General features: G+C 56.8%; 1 protein-coding gene across 1 annotated transcript; it reads left to right on the top strand.

Annotated features, from left to right (window-relative positions):
* The first annotated feature begins 876 nt into the window (after positions 1-876).
* Positions 877-22502, top strand: PEAR1 (platelet endothelial aggregation receptor 1). The gene is made up of 23 exons (XM_008570919.1): positions 877-1359; positions 11480-11589; positions 12303-12407; positions 12817-12917; positions 13686-13778; positions 13996-14239; positions 15006-15126; positions 15336-15472; positions 15561-15773; positions 16522-16696; positions 16782-16902; positions 17697-17860; positions 17953-18055; positions 18191-18337; positions 18559-18684; positions 19638-19766; positions 19883-20011; positions 20174-20386; positions 20598-20686; positions 20792-20927; positions 21098-21172; positions 21256-21504; positions 21996-22502. Exons 1-23 carry the CDS (start codon positions 877-879, stop codon positions 22145-22147), a joined length of 3615 nt encoding a protein of 1204 aa, XP_008569141.1. The 3' UTR covers positions 22148-22502.
* Positions 22503-23948: the final 1446 nt, after the last annotated feature.

Here is a 23948-nt window from a genome sequence, read left to right as displayed (position 1 = left end):
AGTCAAATTGATAGAGAAGGTAGAACAGTGCCAGGTAGATTGCCAGGAGCTGGGGAAGTGGGGAATGGGGAGTTATTGTTTAATGGGTTCAGAGTTTCAGTTTGAGATGATGAGAAATTTCTGGCGATGGATAGTATTGATGATTGCACGCAATGTGATGTACTTAATGCCACCGAACTGTGTACTTTATGTATGAGCATATTTTACCAAAAAAAAAAAAAAAAAAAAAAAAATCTAAAAAACAAAACTCACCAAACTGTACACCTTAAGTGGGTACATTTTTATTGCACACAATTATACCCCAATAAAGTTTATTTTAAAAGTCTCCCGGGAGGGAGGTTCCTGCTTTGCTCTTTCTGAACTATTGCAGTTCACTCTGTGGCTGGCTGTGTGATGCAGTGGTTTGGAGACTGAGCCCTGTAAAATGCTACTTCTGCCACTTAACTAGTGTCCTAAACCGCAGGGGGCGTCCGTCATCATATGTAAATGAGCCTGATGATGGAACCAAACTCGATTTTAAGGATTAAATGAGGCAATGCACCTGAAGGGCTAACGATGATGACAGCAAATGTTAATCAGATTAGGGAAGGGTGTTCAGGTCCGGTCTGCGGGCGGAGGGGTTGAGGGAGGAGGCTGCTGGCCGCCAGGTGGCGCAGCCGCGCCGGGCTCAGTCAGCCCAGAAGCCGACTGCGGGACGGTAGACAGAAGCCCAGGACCCGGGGACCGAGGGGACGGGTATAGGTGGGGACTGTGGGGGAGGAGAGCAGGGGCCTGTGCCCGTCCGCCTCTCCCGGACTAGGATGCGGCGGTTGGTCCCCGGGTTGGGTGTTTTATAAAATCACGGTGATTGCGCAGACTGGAAAGTGGCCGACGTAGATGACCTCACTGATTCCTCCCCACAGCCCCACTTTGCAGATGGGAAAGCTGAGGCGTGAGAGGTTGCGTAACTCCGGGCCAGCCACACAGCGAGTGGACAGCCGCGGAGGGACTCGGGCAGCGCCCCTGCGCTATCTCCCGGTGTCGTCCCCTCTCCGCTCCGGCCCGCGCTCCGCCTCTGTGATCCCACCCCCACCACAGTTTTCCCTCCTGGGCGCTCTGGATCTCTCCGCCCCCGGCTCCCGGTTTCCTTGTCAAACCTTCCTGCCTTGGCAGGGGCCCGAGTCCCCACCCCCTTCCTGCCCCCCGCCCCTCCGCGCCCCTCCTCGCCCCGCGATCCGCGGCCTTCGGCTTCCGCGCCGCTCCCGCAGTCGGGCTGGGGCTCAGCGTAGGGACCCTCGCCCGGTCCTCCGCCGCCCAGTCCTCCCCGCCGACCCCAGCGGCCCCCACCCCAGGCCGGCGGAGAGACAGGGCCCGAGGCAGGTGAGTGACCCGCGCCTGGGAGGCCCCGGTGGTGGGCCCCGAGACCACCCTGCCCCGAGGAAAGGGCGTGCGGACGCGGGGCCTCTCCCCGACTGCGGCTCGAGACCCCCGGGGGGGAGTGGGGAAAAAGACGGACAGACGAGACGTGAAGGCGGGGAAGCGGGCGCAGTGGAGAGGGGCCAAACGGGGATAGATCGAAGGTTTCCATCGTTAAAAAACATGTAAATGAAATGCCAATGAGGCTGCTTCCCAAGGGCCTTTAAGAGGACTTCGTGAGTCCGGGGCAGCCTCCATCCCGCTGGCTCCCTCTCGGGGCTGGTGGGAGAAGGGTGTCTCTCCTTTGCTCAAGGGAGTGGACGACGGTAGGAGCATTGACACTGGAGTCAAGGCTGCCTAGGTTCGAATCTCGGCTCTGCAGCTTACAAGCTGTGGGGTTTTGGTCAAGAGACTTCACCTTTGTGCCTCAGCTTCTCATTTCTAAAAGGGGAATAATGAAATGTAGTGTCTACCTCATGGGGTTGTTGTGAGCTGAAGCTTAGATGAGCAAATGTCTTCCGCACTGAGCAGTGCCTGGTCAGTGTTTACTATCAGTGTGGCCCTTCTCCCACGAGGGAGGGTGTAGGGAAAGGGACCCAGGTTGTGGATCCCTGGCTTTCACAGTTTTACCAGTTATGAGGACTAGGAAGTTGGTTCAAGGTCTCAGGCATCTGGATCTTCAGGAAGTTCTCTGGGCCAATGATCTGAGGTAGTGCTAACAGCCAGGCAGGTGTGTGTCTATGAGGGGTGGCCAGGGGCTGAGGCCCCAGGAGCCCAGGCCCCAGCAAAGCCATCCTTCACCCCCACCCCCATTTCCAGCCTCCATTAATTGACTCTTGGCTCCCCTGTTGGCCTTTTATGAGTGGCCTCCCTTGGGGCTGGGCTGTGACCCCAGTCTCTGGGGACGGGAACAGCTTGTGCTGCCCTGAGTTTCCCAGGCTCAACCAGGCCTCAGCTTCAGGCAGGATCAAGCAAAGGGTCAACTCTCAACCCTGGCCTAAGCTGGGCCTTGGGGTGGGAGCTGTTCTCTGAACCCCACCCCAACTCAATTCAAGGTATGATACCTATGTGTGTGCATGTGAGCCAGGGTGTGGGGACAACTCTCCTGTCTTCTGTCTGTGTCTCTCCTCTGCTGTTGTCTCCCACTTCTGAGGCCTTCCAAGGGCTGCCCACCATACTTGCCACTGCAGTTGGTGCTGCCCCACCAGCTGCTAGGAGCTGGGTCAGCCGGCTGGCCTCTGTTTCCTCTGGGAGGTGAAGCTGAGGGTTGGCATCTGTCCTCCCCACTGCCAACATTCCCTATCAGACTCTCCCAGAAGAGGAAGCTCATTCCCTAGGCATTCCCCTCCACCAGTCGGAAACCTGGAGAGAGATAGAGGTCACTGGGCTGCTGTCAGCCTCCCCCCACCCAACTGGGGAGGGGGCTGAGGCCAGGCAGGGCCTCCACCACAGCACTCCCCAGCCTCTCCTCTGAGTAGCCTTGGAAACCTTGAGAAAGAGGCCTCCCAGGACCCATCCTAGCTACAGGGAGGTTGTTGGCTCCTGGCATCTATCCTATGGGGGAGAAGCCAGCAGGAAGGGGAAGAGAAGACAGGGATGGAGAGAGAGAATAACAAAGACAGAGATAGAGACATAAATATTAAAACAGAGATCGGCAGATGTACAGACACAGCAGAGGCATAGAGGCTCATTGAAATGGGGCCCAGAAGGAGAAAGGCAGACGTAGGCAAACAGAGCAGACAACTAGAGATAGAACAAAAAGGAGGTGCAGACAGAGGGAGAGACAGAGAATCAGAAGACCGCAGGGTGGGGCCGGCTCGTGGCTCACTCGGGAGAGTGCGGTGCTGATAACACCAAGGCCCCGGGTTCGGATCCCACATAGGGATGGCCGGTTCGCTCACTGGCTGAGCGTGGTGCTGACAACACCAAGTCAAGGGTTAAGATCCCCTTACCGGTCATCTTTTAAAAAAAAAAAAAAGAAGACCGCAGGGAAACCACGGGGGTAGAAAGATAAAAGGGCAGCACAGCCTTTGGAGCCTGACAGACCTCCTACAAACCCTGCTCTGCCTTGGGTTGGCTGTGTGGCCTGTGGCAAATTACTTAACCTTGCTGGGATATTTCTTCATCCATAAAATGGGAGGCATAATTGCACCTCCTTTATAGGATTGCTGAAAGAACTAAAAGAAAGGATCTAATACACATTTAACAAGGCGTGTAATTAGTATTACAGCACCCACATGTAGCAGGATGGAGGTCCAGAGAGAAACGGCTGGTGGGTGGACCGTGCCCCAGGGCCCACCCACGTGCTGGTGGGCGATCATGCTCATGCTCTCCTGCTTCTGCCTCCAACCTGGCCCAGTCCCTCTATTGAGGAGGAAGTGTGTGAACTGGACAGTGAGGGGGCGCTGTCCCCGGGCTGGGAGGCACAGGATGAGGACTCAGGCCATGTGTGCCCCTCCACGCCCGGGGTGACTCAGTGCCTTGCCTTGCCATGCACTCATCCTGTAGGAACTTGGAGAACAGCCTTGAGGAATTCCTGCCAGAGGTCAGGAGGACAGTCTGGAGCCTGTAACGTTGGGAAGTTTCTTCTGAATTCCATCTTCCGTCACCTCACCATTGACACACCTCATTGTGTTTTGAGGGCCCTGGGACGAGTGCCCAGTTTTGTTGTCAGGTGAGCCAGGGAGGAGCCACAGTTTCCAAACATCTCTCCCTCTCCCCCATTCCCCACAAAGTAAGGGTGAGGCTTACTGGAGTCAGAAAAGATTTCAGAGTCTATCAGTTCATCCACTCCACACAAATCTTTAGTTACTGCCTGCCGAGCGAGTGCCAGGTGTCCTGGATGTAGGTGCTGGCGGTGCCAGGGATGCAGCGGCAAGGCAGGCAGAGACATGCCCTGCCCCTACGGAGCTCCAGGCCAGTCTGGAGCACAGACGATAATGAAACGTAGTGGCTCCTAGGAGGGGAGCTGTGGGCAAACATCTGGGGGGCACTAGGTCTCCCAATAGAGCATTGGAAAGGAATAAGATTTAGGGGTTCCAGCCATGTGGGGAAACCAGGCTCACAAACCAGCAGTCACAGGTTAGGGGATCCATCGGCTTAATCAGCCCTTCAGACATGAGGTGTACCAGCAGCTGTGAACTCCTGGACTGGCCTGGGTTAGTTCCACTTGCTCTCAGAGGAGAGACATGGGTGCCAAGGCTTTGGCTGGGGCTTGGGGAAGTGTCTGGCCTCTGGCAACTGACCCATGTCCAGTTTACAGCCAGCCTCAGGGAGGGCAGGGTTGGGGGAGAACAACCCAGGTGTCCTGTGAGCGTCCATGGTAACTGTGCTAAGAGCCTGTAGGAAAGCCCTGAGGGCGGGGAGAAACGGGTGAGGCTGGAGCCACCGAGGGGCTTCCTGGAAGAGGCTGGCTTGGACCTGGGCATTCCAGAGGTGGTCTGTGCAGAGTTTGCTGCGTGGTGAAAGGCCTGTGGAGGCAGCAGGCTGTCCAGTGTGATGGGAGCACAGGGGCTGTGAGGCTGGTCACCTGGTGGGGCTGGCCCCTGGGTGTCCTTTCCTGTGGTGTGGGGAGCCACAAAGGGTGCTAGAGAGGGGCAGTGGCCAGAGCAGAGCTGTACTTCCTGAAGGTAATCTAGGGGTGACAATGAGCAGGGTGGGCCAGAGAGGGAGCGGCTCCTTAGCCTGTGTCACCCCAGGGGTAACCTCCACTCACTGCTTTGTCCTTTGAAACAGATTTTTTTTTCCTTTTTGTCTTTTTTACTGACCGGTAACTGGATCGCAACCCTCAGTGTCGTGCCTGTACGGGGGACCGGCAACGGGATCGCAACCCTTGGTGTCGCGCCCGCACCTCGCTCAGCCAGTGAGCGGGAACCGGTCTCCATATGGGATCCGAACCCTTGGCGGGAGCGCCGCCGCGCTCTCAAGTGGCGCACTCTCCAGTGCGCCACCTGGCCGGCCCCAGATTTTTTTTTTTAAAGCAGATTCTAATCCCACTATTGCCTCTGGCAGCCAGCTGGCCCTTGGACAAGTCATTTTACCTGAGACCCTCCATTGACTCCCTGTGAAACGGGGATAACAATCACTAGCACGTTACACGGTGGTGGCGAGGGTTGGGACTGGCACTGGTGCCAACCTCCAGTAGGTGTGTAGTAGATGTTTGGTGAATCAGAATCCCTACAGTTTCCCTATTTCCTAATGAGTAAACAGGTTGGGCCTAGGACCCTCTAGCTCCTGTTTCCTGAGACACAGAGAACACAAGGCTGGCCCCTCACCCCTGTCCCCTTCCCTCTCAGCCTCTGGAGCACACGCAGGCTTCCTGTTCCTCCATCCGGCAGGCATCCCTGGCGTGCTGAGGGCCTGGCTTGGCTGGATGTAGGAGGGGCTCTGTGCTTGTGTGTGCAAATGTTTACACGTGTGCTCTGTGTGGCACGTGGAGCAGAGGAGGCTGTTGGTGGAGCTCCCTGTGTGGGGAGGGGAAGAGTCTTCGGACCGGGATCTTACTGAGTGGAAAGAACTCAGTGATCCTGTCTCCATGGCCAAGATAGGTTAGGAAAGGACACACAGACAGACACAGAGACAGGGAGAGAGACAGAAAGACAAGAGAGATACAGGGTGAAACAATCTTAGCACCAAGCTTAGATGCCTGGCTTGGTGAGTGGATCACGGCTGGAGTTCAGCATCCGCTCCCCCGAGAGAGACAGAAAGACAAGAGAGATACAGGGTGAAACAATCTTAGCACCAAGCTTAGATGCATGGCTTGGTGAGTGGATCACGGCTGGAGTTCAGCATCCGCTCCCCGCCTTGAAGGTGAATGCCCTTGTACAGTGAACATACTGCACAACTGTGCATGACAGCCTTGATATAGAATAGGAAGGAGAGAGGCAGAGAGATGGAGACCAAGAAAATGATGGAGGAAGGGAAGGAGGAAAAAGGCAGATAGCAGAGAGTTTCTGATGAAGAATAAGCCAAAAGTCAGAAAGGAAGAGACAGAGAGCCGAACGGGGGGCATTCTGTTTCTACATCAATTTCTGATGAAGAATAAGCCAAAAGTCAGAAAGGAAGAGACAGAGAGCCGAACGGGGGGCATTTTGTTTCTACATCAATGCACATCCACCGAGCAGGCTCTAGTCGGAGGCTCTCTTCTAGAGTGGTCACTGGAACTAGTGGTTCCAACCCTTGCTGAACCTTGGGAGAGGTGGGGGTGTTCTCCCACTTTACAGATGAGGAGATAGAGGCTCAGAGGGCTCAAGCGATGTAACTGAGGTCACACAACTTGTAAGTGACAGAGACAGGACTAGAACCTTTGGACTCCAAAATGAAAAGGGGAAAGAGAAGAAAAAAAGAAGGAGGGGGAGGAAGAAGAGGAGGATGAAGGCAGTGGGAGGACAGGGAGAAGGAGGAGAAACAAGAAGGAACTGAAGCTGGGGCTCAGGCTGAGGCTGGGAGAAGCAGAACCCAGGCGTTCTGCCTTGTCAACTGCCTCCGGCGTGTAGATGCACCCGGCAGGCCGCCCGTCCGTCGTTCTGGGGGATCAGGTTCTCGGGGGAGCCTGGCCCCCTCCCACCCCCACTTCCTTTCTCTCTGTCAGCATTTGAGGCTCTGTTACCATTCCTGGATCATCTTGGGGGGTCTTCAGAGAAAATAAGAAACAGTTTTTCCTGGAATGAACACCCCAAGGGCATGACAGTTCCAACGGGCGGGGGGAAGGGGCCCTATTGGGTGCAGGAGGACTGGGACTGAGGAGGCTGTCTGTCACGGAGCATATTATGTACTGGCTTTAAGCATTTTATCTACATTAACTCATTTAATCTGCACAACAACCCTACCAAGGAAGTGCTACTCTCATCCCCATTTTATAGATGAGGGAACTGAGAGCTGGGATTCATACCCAGGTTTGAACTCGGGTGGGAATGGGCTGCGGAGCTCAGGGGTTATCCTATGCTATACCACTTCTCAGAGAAGCTGGAGGGTAGCTCGTGGGAAGTCCGTCCTGCTGTCTCACTTCCATCAGCCCCACCGTTGCTCTTTGCTTTCTATAGAAATAGATCCTCTCCTGTCTACCGTGAACTGTACCCCCTCCCCACTTCCAAAGACCCCAGACTAATTTTCTCCTCTTGGGACGGCTGGGGCCCAGTGAGGGTAGAGGGGGATCCCCACCAGACAGAGCCAGGACGAGCTCGGAGAAGAGCAGGGAGAGTGAGCTCTGTTGGGCCCCGTGTGAGCTTGGAGGCTTGGAGGGCAGGGATGCTGGGGGCCCATGCAGGCGGGACTCCAGGGCCTGGCCAGGAGCCCAGCTGATTTGCATCTTGAGGTGGAGGAGAGAGATGTGTCAGCTCATTCTTGACTGTAAACACATCTTGGTTCCCACGCCTCTGATCATGTTCTTGTGCAGCCCCCACTCCCAACCCCTTCTCCTCAACCCCTTGCCAGCTCTCACTGAGGCTCTTAGAAAGAAGATGCAAAGTCCTGGAATTCCTGTCTGGGCTCGGGAAAGTCTGGAACCATGGTGATGCCTCTGCCAGCAGCTTGGGTTTGGATCCCAGCTCTGACACTACTGGCTGTGGCCTTGGGCAGCTTTCTTACCCTCTCTGTGCCTGTTTCATCTGTAAAGTAGACAATAACACCTGCTGCAGTGGCTTAATGTAAGCTTTAAGTGAGATGATCTGTGTAAATCACTCAGCTCCCTGCCTGTCCCAACACAGTAAGTGATACATAGGGGTCACATTATTATTCTTGTTGTGAGGGAAGGTGTTTGGGTCCCTCAAACCACATGCTCAGAGGATGGAGGGTGGGTAGGGGAAGGCGAGGAGCCTGTGTATGAGGAGAAGTGAGCCTGCAGTGGGGGAGGTCAGGGGCTGCCCTCAGTGGGTGCACTGTGGACACCCAGTGCAGGGCAGGGAGCCAGTAGTTGTCTGATTTAAATCCCTTGATGGGTATGTGTAAATACCTGAGGCCCAAAGCTGCTGGGAGCATGGGCCAGGGCCGCAGGTGCCCTACACTCTCAGAGACAAAGTCTCAGGCAGCAACAATTCCAGAGGCCAAGCTGGGGCTCTGGCCTCCTGATCTGGCCTGTGTTCCCTTCTCAGGGGCTGAGAATGGTCAGGCCAAACCCTTCCTCTCCCTGTCAGGAACCGCATCCCATCTCTCTCCTCCTGACCGACCACCCACTGGTCTCCCCTGACCCCACCCTGGCTTCCAGCCCCTGGACTGACGAGCTGGATGCCTCCTCCACACTCCAGCCCTACCCAGAGGGCCTCTGGGAAAACAGACCTGCCCACCCCTCCAGCCTGCTAGTCTCCTGGCCAGCCAGAGTGGGGGATTGGAGCCAACCCCTCCTCATGCTCCTCTATCCATCTCAAAGCCCCCAGGTGAACCATTTCCTCTAGAAGTTGCTTAGGTGGAGGTGACAGGGACACTCTATTACTCAGGGTTGGGGGAAGGGGGCGCTGCTGATGTGAATGGGAAGAAGGACTTTGGGCTCCACAGCTCAACCTACATGGCACCTCCTCCTTGTGCCTCAACTCCAATCCTTCCTGGTTTTGTCAACCTCACTGCACCGGGGCTCTGGGGACAGATCCAAGGGGAAGCCTGGGGAGCCCCTGTGTGGCTTAGGAGATGAGGCTCATGCAAGGAGAAGGGTGATGATCCTGGCTCGAGACAGACGGAGTGCCAGTTGAGGACAGGGGTCCCATGCCAGGGCTAGAGCCAGGCATCCAGGAAGAGGGGAGCATGGAGGACAGAGAGAAGAGGTGGAGATGTGTAGAAGACTTAGGGTCCTGCCATGGCCCTGGCTGCCAAGCACGCTTGAGGGAGAGGCGGAGAGGTCAACTGGGACCAGACAGAGTCAGCCCTGGGGGCGGGGGCTGGGCCTGGGAAGAGGGCAGAATAGGGCAGGGGTGGGAGAGGACTGCTTGGGGATGTTGGGAGGAGGAGCCGACTGCGAGTGGGGATGTGTGGGGGTGATGTGGGAGGGTTGTGCTGGGACAGACTATAGGGAGCATCTGAAGTGCACTCCTGTGGCCTGGCTCTGGGGGACAGGGTTGATTGAGCCTCGCCCATCAGAGTGGACCACAGTGTCAGCTCAGGAGCCAAGCCACCAGAAAGAGGCTTCTGGCCCTGCCCCTTCCCCCAAATCCCACCCACTGTGTTCAGGGTGGTGGGAGAATGGAGCCACCCCCACTCCCAACCTCTATCCGTGCTCCCCACCCCGCCTGCCCCCCATCCTAGCCAGGCTGTTTCCTGTTTTCAGGCTCCATGTCCTGAGCGCTGGGATCCCCCAGGACATTCTCTGGCCTCCTAGACCTCAGGGCTGTGCTGGTGCTGCCCAATCCTTGGCTCACCTGAGTTCCTCAAGCCCACCTGGTGAGTTACCTGGGGTCTGAGGATGGATGGGAGGAAGCACAGAGAAGGCTAGTGGTAGAGGTTTGCCCTGGGGAGCCAGGATGGGGCATGGCAGCTCTGTGGGACTGGAAGTTTGCAATGGAGGGAGGAAGGCTGGGGAGGAGAGGTGGGTGTGATGAGAGGGTGGAGACTGGAGATTTGACTTCTGGGGATTAAAGGTGGGGGTGGAACACAGTGAGTGAGAAGGGGTTAAGTTAGGGAGTGTATCTTACTCTGAGACCTGGGGGAAAGCAGAGTGTGTGGGTGGGGGGCGTGGGGTGGGGCCAGGCAGCAGGCATTCCAGAGATACTCAGGGGGGTAAGGGGCCAGCAACCGCGACCTTTCTCTCTTCTCAGAAAAATTGTAAGCAGATGTGGGCGCTCAGAGAGGCCTAGAGCAGGGAGCCAGGGCAAGTTTTAGAAATATGGAACACAGAACCTGAAACCGGCTGTGGGGGCGGGCACTCAGGGAGCTCACCTCTCCTGACCTCAGGAGCTGAGATAACTGACGCAGCTGAGGTCCTGACCCTCCTCCCACCCACTGGGTGAGGCCAGGGGTGGGGGAGATGGAGATGAGCCCATTTCCAAATGGCTGATGGGCTGGTTGTGGGGGGTGGGGAGACAGGAGCTTTCCCTTAAATCTGAGGCCAGGTTGGAACGCCTAGAGACGGGTGCAGTAGTGTGCTAGCAAGGGTTTTGGGGGCCAGGGGTGGCCTTGGGTTGTGGTGTTTGCTGATTTCTATGGTGTCCATAAGCTCTCCGCGCCTGATTTCAGGCTACTAACGTGACCTCATTAAACATGGAGTTCACCCCACTGTCTCTCAAGCCTGTGTGAGCACAGCTGGCTCTCTCAAGTCCGCATGAGCTGGCTCCAGCACACCAGTGGTTGGGAGGTCACCTGGACCCACCCCCACTCCCACCCCATATAGCAGGAAACCCCTGACAACATTTCATTAGGGTGGTTTTGGCTTCTGCATGCATATTGCCAGTGATGGGGAGCTCACCCCCCCAGGTAGCTGATTCCGTTACTGAACTGCTTTGACTGTTGGAAAGCTCTAAGTGAGCCCATCTGCTTCCCTCACAACTTCCCCTCAGCATTTCCACTTCACACCCTGGTACAAATAGCAAAGTGCCCTGGGTAGGGACTGGGCTTGCGGTGGATTCAGAGATAAAGGGCACTGAGTCCTTGCCTCTGAAGGTCATGGTCAGAGAACAGGCACTAAAACAGTGGTGGTGGGTGAATGGTGCTGGAGGGCACCAGAAGGAATAGGTGGGTGCAGTCTGCCATTGGGGGATGGGGAGCAGAGCAGAGAAGGGGTGGCACTTGAGCTATATATGGTGGGTGAATGGTGCTGGAGGGCACCAGAAGGAATAGGTGGGTGCAGTCTGCCATTGGGGAATGGGGAGCAGAGCAGAGAAGGGGTGGCACTTGAGCTATATGGACTTTGAAAGATGAGTGCTCCACGTGAACAATGAGGGTGAGGGTGTCTGAGCAAACTCCAGGCAAAGACTCAGGCATGGAAGTGCACTGTCTATTCAGAGTACGATCTGGGGGAGCTGGAGCCCAGGAAGCAAGGGCCAGAGGACAAGAGGCAGGAGGCTCGTCTCTTCTGCATGCCCATGGCTCAGATGTCTGCAGACATGGTCCTCCAGGCTGCCGGCTGCAGCACCCCTCACCTGCTCTGCACCTGGCCCTGTTGCAGGCATCTGCAATGTCGCCACCTCTTCGTCCCTTCTTTCTCCTGGCCCTGGGCCTGGGGCTGGCTGGAACTCTCAAGCCCAATGATCCCAATGCCTGCAGCTTCTGGGAAAGGTGAGAGGGCTCCTGCTGTGACCTAGCTCCCTGGTTGTCCCCACTGGGGTTGCCAATCCTAGTTCCTTCCCTTGCCTCCCAGCCTCTCTCCAGCCTCTGCCCTCCCTCCTATTTTTCTGTTTCTACTGTCTCTGCTCCCCTCACTGGGCTGCCTCTGACTCCATCCCCATCTCTCACCTTGTCTTGGTCTCTGTCCTGTCTCTGACCCTCTCCTTTCTCTATCCCCCATCCCTTGGTACCTGTGGGAGGCTGGCTGCAGGACAGAGTGCAGGGTGGGAGCCATTCACTGTGGAGCGGGTAGAGGGGCTGGCCCAGGGGGATCAAAAGGACAGGCCTGGGAAACAAGCCCCGGGGCAGAATTTAGCCAGAAATGTGTCAACCCATCTCCATCAGCTGGGCCCAGGAGTCAGTTTTAGCTCAATCTTCCCATATACGGAGGGGAGGAAAGAAAAAAAGAAGGCTCTGGTCTAACAGGGTGAGAAGCGGGTTCTGATGGGAGGTGTCCCAGGAACATTCCAATTCTGGGTGGAGCCCTCCAGATGAGAGATGAGGCAGGATGGGGTCCTGTCCTAGGCTTGGGCAAGTAAGCCCACATGTTGGGGTGTTGGTGCCTGACTGTGGCCAAGACCTCAGACCCCTGATTCCTGCCTTGCCCTGTGCCAGCTCAGGCCTCTCCCAGCCATCGGCCCCTGATCCTGTTCCCTGTCTTGCAGCTTTACCACCACCACCAAGGAGTCCCACTCCCGTCCCTTCAGCCTGCTTCCCTCAGAGCCCTGCGACCGGCCCTGGGAGGGCCCTGACGCCTGCCCCCAGCCCTTGTGAGTGTCCCCTCCTCCTCCACGGACAGATGGGCTACCTGAGTTGCTGCCTCAGCCTGGCCCCTGGCCCTCCATGCTGCTATTCTTTTCTCAGAACCTTTAGAGTTTAGAGGAAACCTCTGGCCTCAAGGAACTCATTCCTAGCATGGTGTGTGGTTTGTGTGGGGTGCGTGTGTATGGGATGCATGTGTGAATACGTGCATGCATGTCTGGGGCATCCACTTGTAGCGTATTCTATGCGCGTGTGTGGTTGGGTGGGGAGTAAAGAGTGGACACTCTATGCTCCCCTAGCCCAGAGGATTGAGCGGTGCCTCCCCCGCCAGCCTCCCCCAGTGCCTCACTGATGTGAAGGTAGATAGCCAGGGGCCTTCCTGGGGAGGACTGAGGGTCACCTTTCAGGCCTCCCCAGGGTTGTCTACCGGACCGTGTACCGTCAGGTGGTGAAGACAGACCACCGTCAGCGCCTGCGGTGCTGCAGTGGCTTCTACGAGAGCAATGGGGCCTGTGTCCGTGAGTCCAGTGTGGGGACAGGGAGGGGGAGGGTTGGGGCCACTGAATGGGACGGGGCTTAGCCCACCTTCTCCCCCAGGGTGGAGCTACTCCTCTGCCTCTTGGGCTTTTCTCCCCCTCCTTCCCCTCCTCCTGTCCTTGTCCCCACTCCCCTCTCAGTTGCCACTTCATGCCCACCTCCAGCTGAGCCCATGTTTCCCCCATCCCATCCTCAACCTCCCTGAGCAGTCTCTGTCTCTGTATCTCTGCCTGTCCCAGAGTTCTCATTCTGTCTCTGGGCTGCCTCTGTCTCTCTGTCAGGGCTTGGTGTCTAGGTCCCTCTTTGTCTCTTCCTGTCCCTGTCTCTCTGTTGCTATCTGTCCCTGACTTTTCGCTGTCCAGTCTCTTCTGTCCACAGGCCCCCCAGCACCCTGTAACCCTCCAGGCTAGAGCCTGCCCTCCTCTCCTTCCCCCTTCCCACAGCCCCAGCCCATCACCAGCCCCGGTAGCCACTCCTCCCCAGAATGACTCAGTCACACCTGCAGCTAACCCTAACCTGAGGACCACACAATTTTCCCAACAAGGTGCTTAGAGAATTTCACAAAAAAGGGCTGGGGAGCCCAGAATGCTAGGGTCTTGTCAAGTTCTGACCCCGAGTTGCTGCCCTTCAATCTTTCGTCATCTTAGAGGCAATATTGATGCTTGAACTCCAGGCCCCTGGTGTGGGAAGAAGATGGGGTAAGGTTTCACAGGGGTGGACACATCTTCTCACACCCATCTCTGCTCCAGCGCTCTGTGTCCAGGAGTGTGTCCACGGCCGCTGTGTGGCGCCCAATCAGTGCCAGTGTGTGCCAGGCTGGCGGGGCAATGACTGCTCCAGTGGTGAGTGTCTGGTGACCCCAGGGAGTGGCCTCCCTACCAGGGCACAAGTGCTTAGGACCCCAGGGCAATTACCCACTGGCGTCCCATTGTAGCCAGCTGCCTTTTCTGGACTGGTAAAAATGGGTGTTCGGGGATGAGAGACAGAAACAGGGACTAACTGGAGGCTGAGGAGGGGCTAGGCTCCTGGTGACTCCCTTCCACTCTCCTTATCCCACAGAGTGTGCCCCAGGAGTGTGGGGGCCACAGTGTGACAAGCCCTGCAGCTGTGGCAACAGCAGCTCCTGTGATCCCAAGAGTGGGGTATGTTCTTGCCCCCCTGGCTTGCAGCCCCCAAACTGTCTTCAGTCTTGCCTTCCTGGCCATTATGGTCCTGCCTGTCAGTTCAGCTGTCAGTGCCATGGGGCGCCCTGTGATCCCCAGACTGGAGCCTGCTTCTGCCCCCCAGAGAGAACTGGGCCCAGGTGCGTAATGGGGGGAACAACACACTGATGAGGTTGCAGACACAGGGCCACACAGACATACATGGGGTTTGAGGGGACTCAGACAGGGTCCCAAACATGGAAATGGAGTCAGGAGGCCAAAATCCTAGTCCCAGCTCTGCCACTCACCAGCTGAATGACCTTGAGCTAATCATTGAGTCTCCACGATCTTGTCTCCTGTAAAATGGGAACAGCACTGTCTACCTGGAGAGGTTACTGTGAAGATAACATGAGATAGCATGTGTGTGAAAGCATGTTGTGAGGCTGAGACAGGACCCAGAGAACCCCGTTTCAAGGCGGGGTGCAGGGAGAGCTGAGGAGTCACAGGAGGGAGAAGGTGCACCTATAGGAGGAGATCAGGGATCAAGCTTCATGGAGGAGCTCCCAGAGTGGAGCCCTCCAGGGCAGAAAAACTACAGTAGGCACAGGTGTTCCCCCAGAGGGGACAACCTGAGCAAAGGTGAGGAGGTGGAGTGTAGGGCGCATGAGAAGCAGACATGCCACCTTTGGCTCTCTGCTCTCCCCACCTGCTGGTGCTGGGGTGTTGTCCCTGCCACTTCCAGTACTGGACACCTTTGCTTTCTGACTCCTGCAGTCTCCAGCAGGCAGAGGCAGTGTGAACCATTGAGTCCCAAGGTCAGGCTTTCCTCCTGGGCAGGACCTGTGTGCAGGTGGCCAGCCCTTGGAGGCAAGGGGGGAGGCAGGTCCTGCTTATTTACACACTGACGTCACCCACTCTGTCCAGCAGCTGTGATGTGTCCTGTCCTCAGGGCACTGCTGGCTTCTTCTGCCCCAGCACCTATCCTTGTCACAACGGAGGTGTCCTCCTGGACCCCCAGGGCTCCTGCAGCTGCCCACCTGGCTGGATGGTATGAAGGCTGGAGCCTGTGGGTATAGGTTGGGAGCCTGGGGAGAATTCTGTGGGTGGTTCTAAATGGCTTGGAGGAGGATGTGTGTGAGGGGGGTGGGATCTATAAGCTCTGAAGAGGTTTGAGGGCTCTGAGGGTATGGGGGTGTCAAGGGATCCTGTGGCCGTGAGGAAGGGCTCGGTGTGTGGGGCTCTGTGTTGCCTCCACAGGGTACCATCTGCTCCCTGCCCTGCCCAGAGGGCTTCCACGGACCCAATTGCTACCAGGAATGTCGCTGTCACAACAGAGGCCTCTGCGACAGATTCACTGGGGAGTGTCACTGCACTCCGGGCTACATAGGGGATCGGTGAGTGGTGGTGGCGCGCGAGGGGGTTGGTGGCGGGCGGGCCCGAAGGAGGTGGGGCGCCGGTGGGCTCATTCAGCTAGGCGCCCAGGTGCCGCGAGGAGTGCCCGGTGGGCCGCTTTGGGCAGGACTGTGCCGAGAAGTGTGACTGCGCCCCAGGCGCCAGCTGCTTCCCGATCAACGGCGCGTGTCTGTGCGAACACGGCTTCACCGGGGACCGCTGCACTGAGCGCCTCTGCCCCGACGGCCTCTACGGCCTCAGCTGCCAGGCGTCCTGCACCTGCGACCCCGAGCACAGCCTCAGGTGGGCTGCGGGACGTGTGGACAAAGGGTCAGGAGGCTAATGGGAGAGGTCTTCGGGGCTGTGGCCACTGGAATCACGAAAAACGCCAGGAGCATACCCAAGGGCAGCACAGATGTCACAGAAGGGAAAAGGGAGGGGCGTTGAGGGCGGGGAGGGGTCTGGGGTCCCTGTACTTGCCCAGCCCCGCTCTTGGAACAGCGCCGAGCCTCCCTGGAGGCCCCCTTACTCCGGCGATGCCCGGCTCCCAGCTCAGACCCGCGAGGAGTGCCCGGTGGGCCGCTTTGGGCAGGACTGTGCCGAGAAGTGTGACTGCGCCCCAGGCGCCAGCTGCTTCCCGATCAACGGCGCGTGTCTGTGCGAACACGGCTTCACCGGGGACCGCTGCACTGAGCGCCTCTGCCCCGACGGCCTCTACGGCCTCAGCTGCCAGGCGTCCTGCACCTGCGACCCCGAGCACAGCCTCAGGTGGGCTGCGGGACGTGTGGACAAAGGGTCAGGAGGCTAATGGGAGAGGTCTTCGGGGCTGTGGCCACTGGAATCACGAAAAACGCCAGGAGCATACCCAAGGGCAGCACAGATGTCACAGAAGGGAAAAGGGAGGGGCGTTGAGGGCGGGGAGGGGTCTGGGGTCCCTGTACTTGCCCAGCCCCGCTCTTGGAACAGCGCCGAGCCTCCCTGGAGGCCCCCTTACTCCGGCGATGCCCGGCTCCCAGCTCAGACCATGCAGCACCCCCGCCTCTGCCCACAGCTGTCACCCGATGAACGGGGAGTGCTCGTGCCTGCCGGGCTGGTCGGGCCTCCACTGCAACGAGAGCTGCCCGCAGGACACGCACGGGCCCGGCTGCGAGGAGCACTGTCTCTGCCTGCACGGCGGCGTCTGCCAGGCCGACAGCGGCCTCTGCCGGGGCGCGCCGGGATACACGGTGAGGCGCGCGCCGCGGCGAGGAAGCCGGGGAGAGGCCGAGGAGCCGGCCCGCCCCTCTCACTAGTCCGCCTACCCGCTTTCAGGGTCCTCACTGCGCTAGCCGCTGTCCCCCGGACACGTACGGGGTCAACTGCTCCGCACGCTGTTCATGTGAGAATGCCATCGCCTGCTCACCCATCGACGGCACGTGCATCTGCAAGGAAGGTAATGGATGGGGTCTCAGGAAGGGCGATTTGGGAGGCGAGGCCGTAGGGAGAAGGGAGGGTGCAAGGGTGGGGGCAGGCCAAGGGCAGGGAGGAGGCTGCAGGGTAAGGGCGGAGCTAACTGGGCAGCAGCTGGACGGTGGGAAAGTATCCAGGCCATTTCCTTCCTGGAATATCCACTTTGCTTGCCTTCAACCGCAAAAATCCTACTCGTCCTTAAAGGACCAGGCCAGAGGCACCTCACCGGTGAACATTCCTCACCCTCAACCATACAGAAACACACAATGGCCGCGTCAGCAAGGACCTCCGAGATCTAGCAGAGGTGGCACGTTGACAACCTTTAGGCTGAATCCTGATACCGTTGTGTTTTGTTTGTCTAGCTCTCTATTAACTTTAACAAGCCTCCACTCTCCAGTCCTAACTACTCCCTATTATCTTACTCATGATCTAGATAACTAATTTAGTTACCTGATGGGGACTCTGTAAGCATTTGGGTTTGCTGCTGACCTCCTTCATCTTGCAGAAGAGGCAACGAAGACCCAAATGGGGTGGTGCATCATTGGGAGTCACTTAGCCTTCCGTCCCACATCTAACAGTTTATATACTTTTCTCTTGTTTGGTGGCATGAGTACCCCCATTCTCACCCCCATCTCATAGCATAGAATCTGGCACAGCCAACACCCAGAGTGTGCTTGCTCAGGAGGGGGCTGGGTACTGGACAGCTGCAAAGAAAAAACGAAGAAAAAAAGGAAGGGAGTTGGGTCCCCACGCCTACCTACAAGGTCCTTCCTCCAGGTTGGCAGCGTGGAAACTGCTCTGTGCCCTGCCCACCTGGATCCTGGGGCTTTGGTTGCAATGCCAGCTGTCAGTGTGCCCATGAGGCAGCCTGTAGCCCCCAAACTGGAGCCTGTACCTGCACACCTGGATGGCATGGGGCCCACTGCCAGCTGCCCTGCCCAGTGAGTGCTCAAGAGCCTGCTTGCCTGGGGGAGGGGAGAGCATGGCTTCCCCCAGCTGACTGGCCTACCCTAATCTCCACTCCCTCTTCAAGAAGGGGCAGTTTGGTGAAGGTTGTGCCAGTCGCTGTGACTGTGACCACTCTGATGGCTGTGACCCTGTTCATGGACACTGCCAGTGCCAGTCTGGCTGGATGGGTGAGCATTCTAGGTATCCAGGCCCCAGGCCTGCTGTGGAGTTGGGGGATGCATCCCACAGGACATATGTCCAGAACAGTCCTCATGGGACAGGAGGGAGCCAGGCCAGACACGCCCTACCTCTCTCCCCAACAGGCACCCGCTGCCACCTGCCCTGCGCTGAGGGCTTCTGGGGAGCTAACTGCAGCAACACCTGCACCTGCAAAAATGGGGGCACCTGCCTCCCTGAGAATGGCAATTGTGTGTGTGCACCTGGATTCCGGGGTCCCTTCTGCCAGAGATGTGAGGTTTCCTACCATCCCCCCCCCCAAACCTGTCTGCCAGCAGTAGGGTGTAGTACAGTGTCAGATGCTAGAAGTCCCCACTCAACCCCTCTTGGTCTCTCCCTCTGACTCTGATCTTTAGGCCAGATACTACAGTGGGAAGAAGGGAGGGAGATAGTGGGGTCAAGGGCTGATTGAGGGTCGGCCCTACCCCCATTACCATGAACCACTTTCCTCCAGCCTGCCAGCCTGGCCGCTATGGCAAACGCTGTGTGCCCTGCAAGTGTGCTAACCATTCCTCCTGCCACCCCTCGGATGGGACCTGCTACTGCCTGGCTGGCTGGACAGGCCCTGACTGCTCCCAACGTATGTGGTGGCTTGTGTGTCTGAGTGCTTGTGCATGCTGAGAGGGTGGGTTGCAGACAGAGGTCTCTGGTCCTCTGCTCCTGAGGATAAAAGCCTTGGACTCACCTTGACTCAGTCATTTATATTAACAATATAAACAAATATTTCTGGGCATCACCTACATGCTGAGTACTGATCTAGGTGCTGAGGATGCAGCAATGAACAGGTCAAAAAAAAAAAAAATATTCCCTGCCCTTCTGCATGGGAAGCTTGGGAAGAGCAATATGTTTATGGGAGCAGGGGAGATCATAAGCTCAATTTTGGACATGTTCTTTCTCTTTTCTTTTGCATTTTTCAATTTATTTTTGCTTATTTATATGTGGCTTCTTTCTCACATAAATATATAAAGAAGGTTATGGAAGAGATTAGTCCAAAAAACTGAGTAAAGCAAATTTTGAAAAGTAGAAATGAGAGGCCGTTACTATGAAAATGGCTGGATTTAAGCTTACCAGCAGGGAAAGAAGAAAGTGATCTTTGTGAAGAGTTTTCCCATAGAATTCAGCAACACCTATTAGATTAGTTGCTAGTGTCAGACACAAGAATAATGTTAGAGCATAGGATGGCTGTTTACTTCTTTCTTATTTGTTTATTTATTTATTTTTAAAGTCTAGAGCTAGCAATCCAGCTGGTTTGGAAGCCTCTGGTTGTCTGGCACAAGATACATTATATTGAAAAGGCTAGTAGGTAGTCAAGTGCAGAAGTTGTGTAGGCAGATAGATGGGTACGAGGGTCTGGGGGAGAGATGGGGCTGGAGATAAGCATTAGTGAGTCACTGGTGTGCAGATACTGTTCAAAGCCATGGTGCGCCCAGGGAGACCAAAGCTGAGCTAAAGATTTCAGTGATGCTGGGGGCTGACAGTTCATCCAGGAGGAGCTGGCTCCGCCCTGCCAGACAGGCTCCTTGTCTCCTGTAGCATGTTCCCCAGGACACTGGGGAGCCAACTGTGCCCAGCTCTGTCAATGTCGCCACGGTGGGACCTGCCACCCACAAGACGGGAGCTGTTTCTGCCCCCCAGGCTGGACTGGACACCACTGCTTGGAAGGTACCAACAGAAGGGGAATCCCATGTCCGTGCCCTCAACATAGGCCTCACCCAAAGAGGAGACTACAGTTTCCTGGCTCCTCTGATCCCTGCCTGCCGCTTTCGTTCTCTCCCCAGGCTGCCCTCCAGGCATGTTTGGGGCCAACTGCTCCCAGTCATGCCAGTGTGGTCCTGGAGAGAGGTGCCACCCAGAGACTGGAGCCTGTGTGTGTCCCCCAGGGCACAGTGGTGCAACCTGTAGGATCGGTGAGTTCTTTAGCTGCTCTCCACTACTCCACTGTCTCCAGGGAACTAGCACCTAGGCCCCTCATACCACCTGTCCCTTCTGGGCACCTCTCTCATGAATGTACCCCAAGCTCACCTGCAGAGCCAAGATGCCATCCCAAATCACTGCCCCTTCCTACACAGGAAGCCAGGAGCCCTTCACCATGATGCCTATCTCTCCAGTGGCCTATAACTCGCTGGGCACACTGATTGGCATCGCAGTGCTGGGGTCCCTTGTTGTGGCCCTAGTGGCATTATTCATTGGCTACCGCTATTGGCAAAAAGGCAAGGAACACCAACACCTGGCAGTGGCCTACAGCAGCGGGCGACTGGACAGCTCTGAGTATGTCATGCCAGGTGAGCTGGCATGGCGGCATGGGGCTCAAATGAGTGGCTGGCTCATAGGCACAAGGGTGGATGGGTTGCTGGGCATGACCCCATGGGAAGATGGGACGTGGGGAGAAGGAAGGAAGGCAGGTGAGGGAGGCCAAATTGCTGACCTCCTGGGGCTGAACAACTCTCTTGAGCCCGTTTCTGAGCTCACCCTGTGCCTGTGTCTGTCATGCAGATGTCCCTCCGAGCTACAGTCACTACTACTCCAATCCCAGCTACCACACCCTGTCGCAGTGCTCTCCTAATCCCCCACCCCCTAACAAGGTCAGCGCTGGGGGAAGGGATGCTGAGGAGGGGTGGGTGCAGACCGGGTTCTCTGGAAAGCCTGTCCTTGCATGTTGCTCTTCCCACTGCATCACCCGCTAGCAGGTTCCAGGCAGTCAGCTCTTTGCCAGCCTCCAGGCCCCTGAGCATCCAGGTGGAGCCCACGGACATGATAACCACACCACCTTGCCTGCTGACTGGAAGCACCGCCGGGAGCCCCCTCCAGGGCCTCTGGACAGGGGTAGGTGGCTGGAGGTTGTGGCTCTGGTGAGGATGGATATGTGCAGTCCAGCATCCTGTTCCATCTGAGTGTGTGCATCTGAAGAAGGGGTCTCTGGGCCCCAGTTCTAGAGGAGGAGGAACTTGGGGAGGGGAACAGGGTCTGATTACAAGTTGCCTCCTCCTTCCCAGGTAGCAGCCGCCTGGACCGCAGCTACAGCTACAGCTGCAGCAATAGTAATGGCCCCGGTCCGTTCTATAATAAAGGTATGGGCAGTGAGGGAGGGGGCTGGGCTGGGGTTAAGGAGCACATGTCTCCATCGAGCCTGACTTCTTTCCTCTCTCCTTAGGGCCCATCTCTGAAGAGGGGTTGGGCACCAGCGTGGCTTCCCTGAGCAGTGAGAACCCTTATGCCACCATCCGGGACTTGCCTAGCCTGCTAGGGGGGCCCCGGGAGAGCAGCTATGTGGAGATGAAAGGCCCACCCTCAGGATCACCCCCCAGGCAGCCTCGTCAGCTCCGGGACAGCCAGAGGCGGCGGGACCCTCAGTCGCAGAGAGACAGTGGTACCTATGAGCAGCCCAGCCCCCTGATCCATGGTGAGCCCTCCCTCTCCACTGGGGCAGGGGCTAGGGAGAACTAGAACAGGGAAATAGAAAGAGAGAAGGGACAGAGGGAGCGTAAGGAGGCAGCATGATGTGGCAGCAAGGGCAAGGCCTTTGGGGTCAGACTTGGGCTCAAACTAGGCCTGATGTCAGGGAAGTCACATGACCTGTCAGAGCCTGTTTCCTCACGTGTAGAATAGAGTGGTGTTCGTACCTTGCAGGCTGAGGGTTTGAAATGGTGGTTGTATAGCACCTGAGTAGTGGAGTTGGTACACAGAAAGGTGGGGAACAAGGCAGGTGACAAAGTGTCCTCATATCCTGTGAGGTGGGCAGGCTGAGGTGGCCTTTCCCACTGGCAGCTGAGGGCTTTTGCTGAGAGCGGCACAGGCACCATCCACTTCTTGTGGGCAGAAGAAGCTGGAGAGGGGAGGACGGTGGGAAGGGGAGGAGTCACCTCCCTCTCGTCCTGTTCCCTCTGTCTCCAGACCGAGACTCTGTGGGCTCCCAGCCCCCCTTGCCTCCAGGACTGCCCCCTGGCCACTATGACTCACCCAAGAACAGCCACATCCCTGGACACTATGACTTGCCTCCAGTACGGCATCCCCCATCACCCCCACTTCGGCACCAGGACCGTTGAGGACCCAAGATGGTGTGGCAGAGGCCAGCATACCTGGACCTTGCTGCCCAAGGCTGGGGACAGAGCCTGGTGTATCCTGCCAGGAGCAGGGTGTGGACCAGTAGGCTGTGAATGTGAACACATTTAATGAAGGAAGTGAATGGAGAGATGGGAGCCCAACTCTGTTTCCATCACGGAAGACACTGGTCAACAGGATGCCTGGTCCCCTTTCTCCAGCCCACTGCTCCACAAGGCCCTTAGGGTCCTGTATACATAATTTGGTGGGCTGAGTGTTGCTGGATGACTCTGGTTTCAGACTGATTTTAAAAATGCGTATTGGGTATCTTTTGTGTGTGTGTGTGTGTGTGTGTGTGTGTGTGTGGTCTCAGGCACATTTTAAAAATGCGTATTGGGTATCTTTTGTGTGTGTGTGTGTGTGTGTGTGTGTGTGTGTGTGTGTGTGTGTGGTCTCAGGCAGAGGCCCTGTCCTATGGCACTCACCATTTAGTCAGGAGGCAGCCCAAACCCAATGAACACAAGCAATAGCCTCCTAACTGGCCTCCCTGCATTCACTGGTTACTGCTCCAACTGCTGCTCAAAACACAAGCTGGTTAGGTTACTCCCTGCCTGAAAGTCTTCATGAGTTCCGCTTTGCTCTTGGGCCAGAGTCAAAACTTTTGAAGGCCTTAAAGGTCCTGCTGGCTTGGCCTGTCCATCTCTCCAGCCTCACTTTGAACTGTGTCTCTGTCACTCGCTCCAGTCACACTGGCCTCTAGGTCTTCCTATCTGCTACACTTCTTCCTACCCCAGGAACTTGCTCATCTGGAGTGCTCTTCCTCCCCAATTCACCTGTCAACTCCTGCTCCTCCTTCACATCTCCTCCTTAGGGAAGCACCCCACCTGGCATACCTCTTTCATAGCACTGATCGCAGCTGTATTCCTTCACCAGGTACCTGCAGAAGGCCTACAGGGTGCCAGGCACCTCTCTAATGTGTTATTTCTTTATGTGATTATTTGGTTAATCTCTGCCTCCCCCACTAGACTGTAAGCTTCCTGAAGGCAGGACTCCTGTGTTTGTGCTCAATATTGGTTCTCCTTGGCACATAGTAAGCACTCAATAAATGTTTCCTCAAAGTCTGAGTGGCTGAGCGAATTGAAGTATCAGTGACACTGTGGTAAGTGCTAAGATAGAAGAGTAAATTTTGTAGTCTGAGAATTAATAGGCTGCATAGGTCTGAAACTTCCCCCAAGGGTGGCATTTCTACAGAGGAACAGCACAAAGACTCAAAGGTGGGAAGGTACCAGGGGCGGCTGCGGGGAGGGGGTGGAACTGAGTGGGGTGCGGAGGCTGGAGGCAGGAAGGTGGACAGGAGGGAGAAGACTCAAATAGGGCCCAGCAGGGCAGGACCGTCAGGGTCTAGACTAGACTAGGTGACGACTTTAAATACAAAATTTGTAAGGGGTGTAATCTGCCTCCTCAACTCGTTAGCGGATTAACCGAATCCCCAAACCACCAGGATAGGAACCCAGCACCACACCGACTGGGTGCGCCTCTCAGGACCCTTTCCACCACCAGTTGCTCACTCCGTACAGACTAGGTGGGTGGACCCCGGAGAGTGGACCTACGCCCACCTGGACTCTCCCTCTTAGTGTCCTTTTACTGCCGCGGTCCCTACCACGCCGAGCACCGTCCCCGCTCTTCGGGGTGACTTTGAATTGCTCCAGCCCCCCGCCCCCGTCCCCGTCCAGTCCCTCCCCGGCCCCTCCGTTCTGGTGCAGTCTAGGATCCACTCGTCTCCCTCCGCCCCCCGCCCCGCCCCCG

Source organism: Galeopterus variegatus, unplaced genomic scaffold (genome assembly GCF_000696425.1).
Source record: "Galeopterus variegatus unplaced genomic scaffold, G_variegatus-3.0.2 Scaffold33, whole genome shotgun sequence".
Lineage (NCBI taxonomy): Eukaryota > Metazoa > Chordata > Mammalia > Dermoptera > Cynocephalidae > Galeopterus > Galeopterus variegatus.
Note: the sequence above shows the minus strand (reverse complement) of the source record. Positions and strands in the feature narration are given on the sequence as shown.

Coding starts and splice junctions, on each gene's coding strand:
- PEAR1 (XM_008570919.1), top strand. CDS start 877: ATGACCTCACTGATTCCTCCCCACAGCCCCACTTTGCAGATGGGAAAG. Junction 1,360..11,479: donor AGAGACAGGGCCCGAGGCAG/GTGAGTGACCCG, acceptor GCCCTGTTGCAG/GCATCTGCAATGTCGCCACC. Junction 15,127..15,335: donor GCTGCCCACCTGGCTGGATG/GTATGAAGGCTG, acceptor TTGCCTCCACAG/GGTACCATCTGCTCCCTGCC.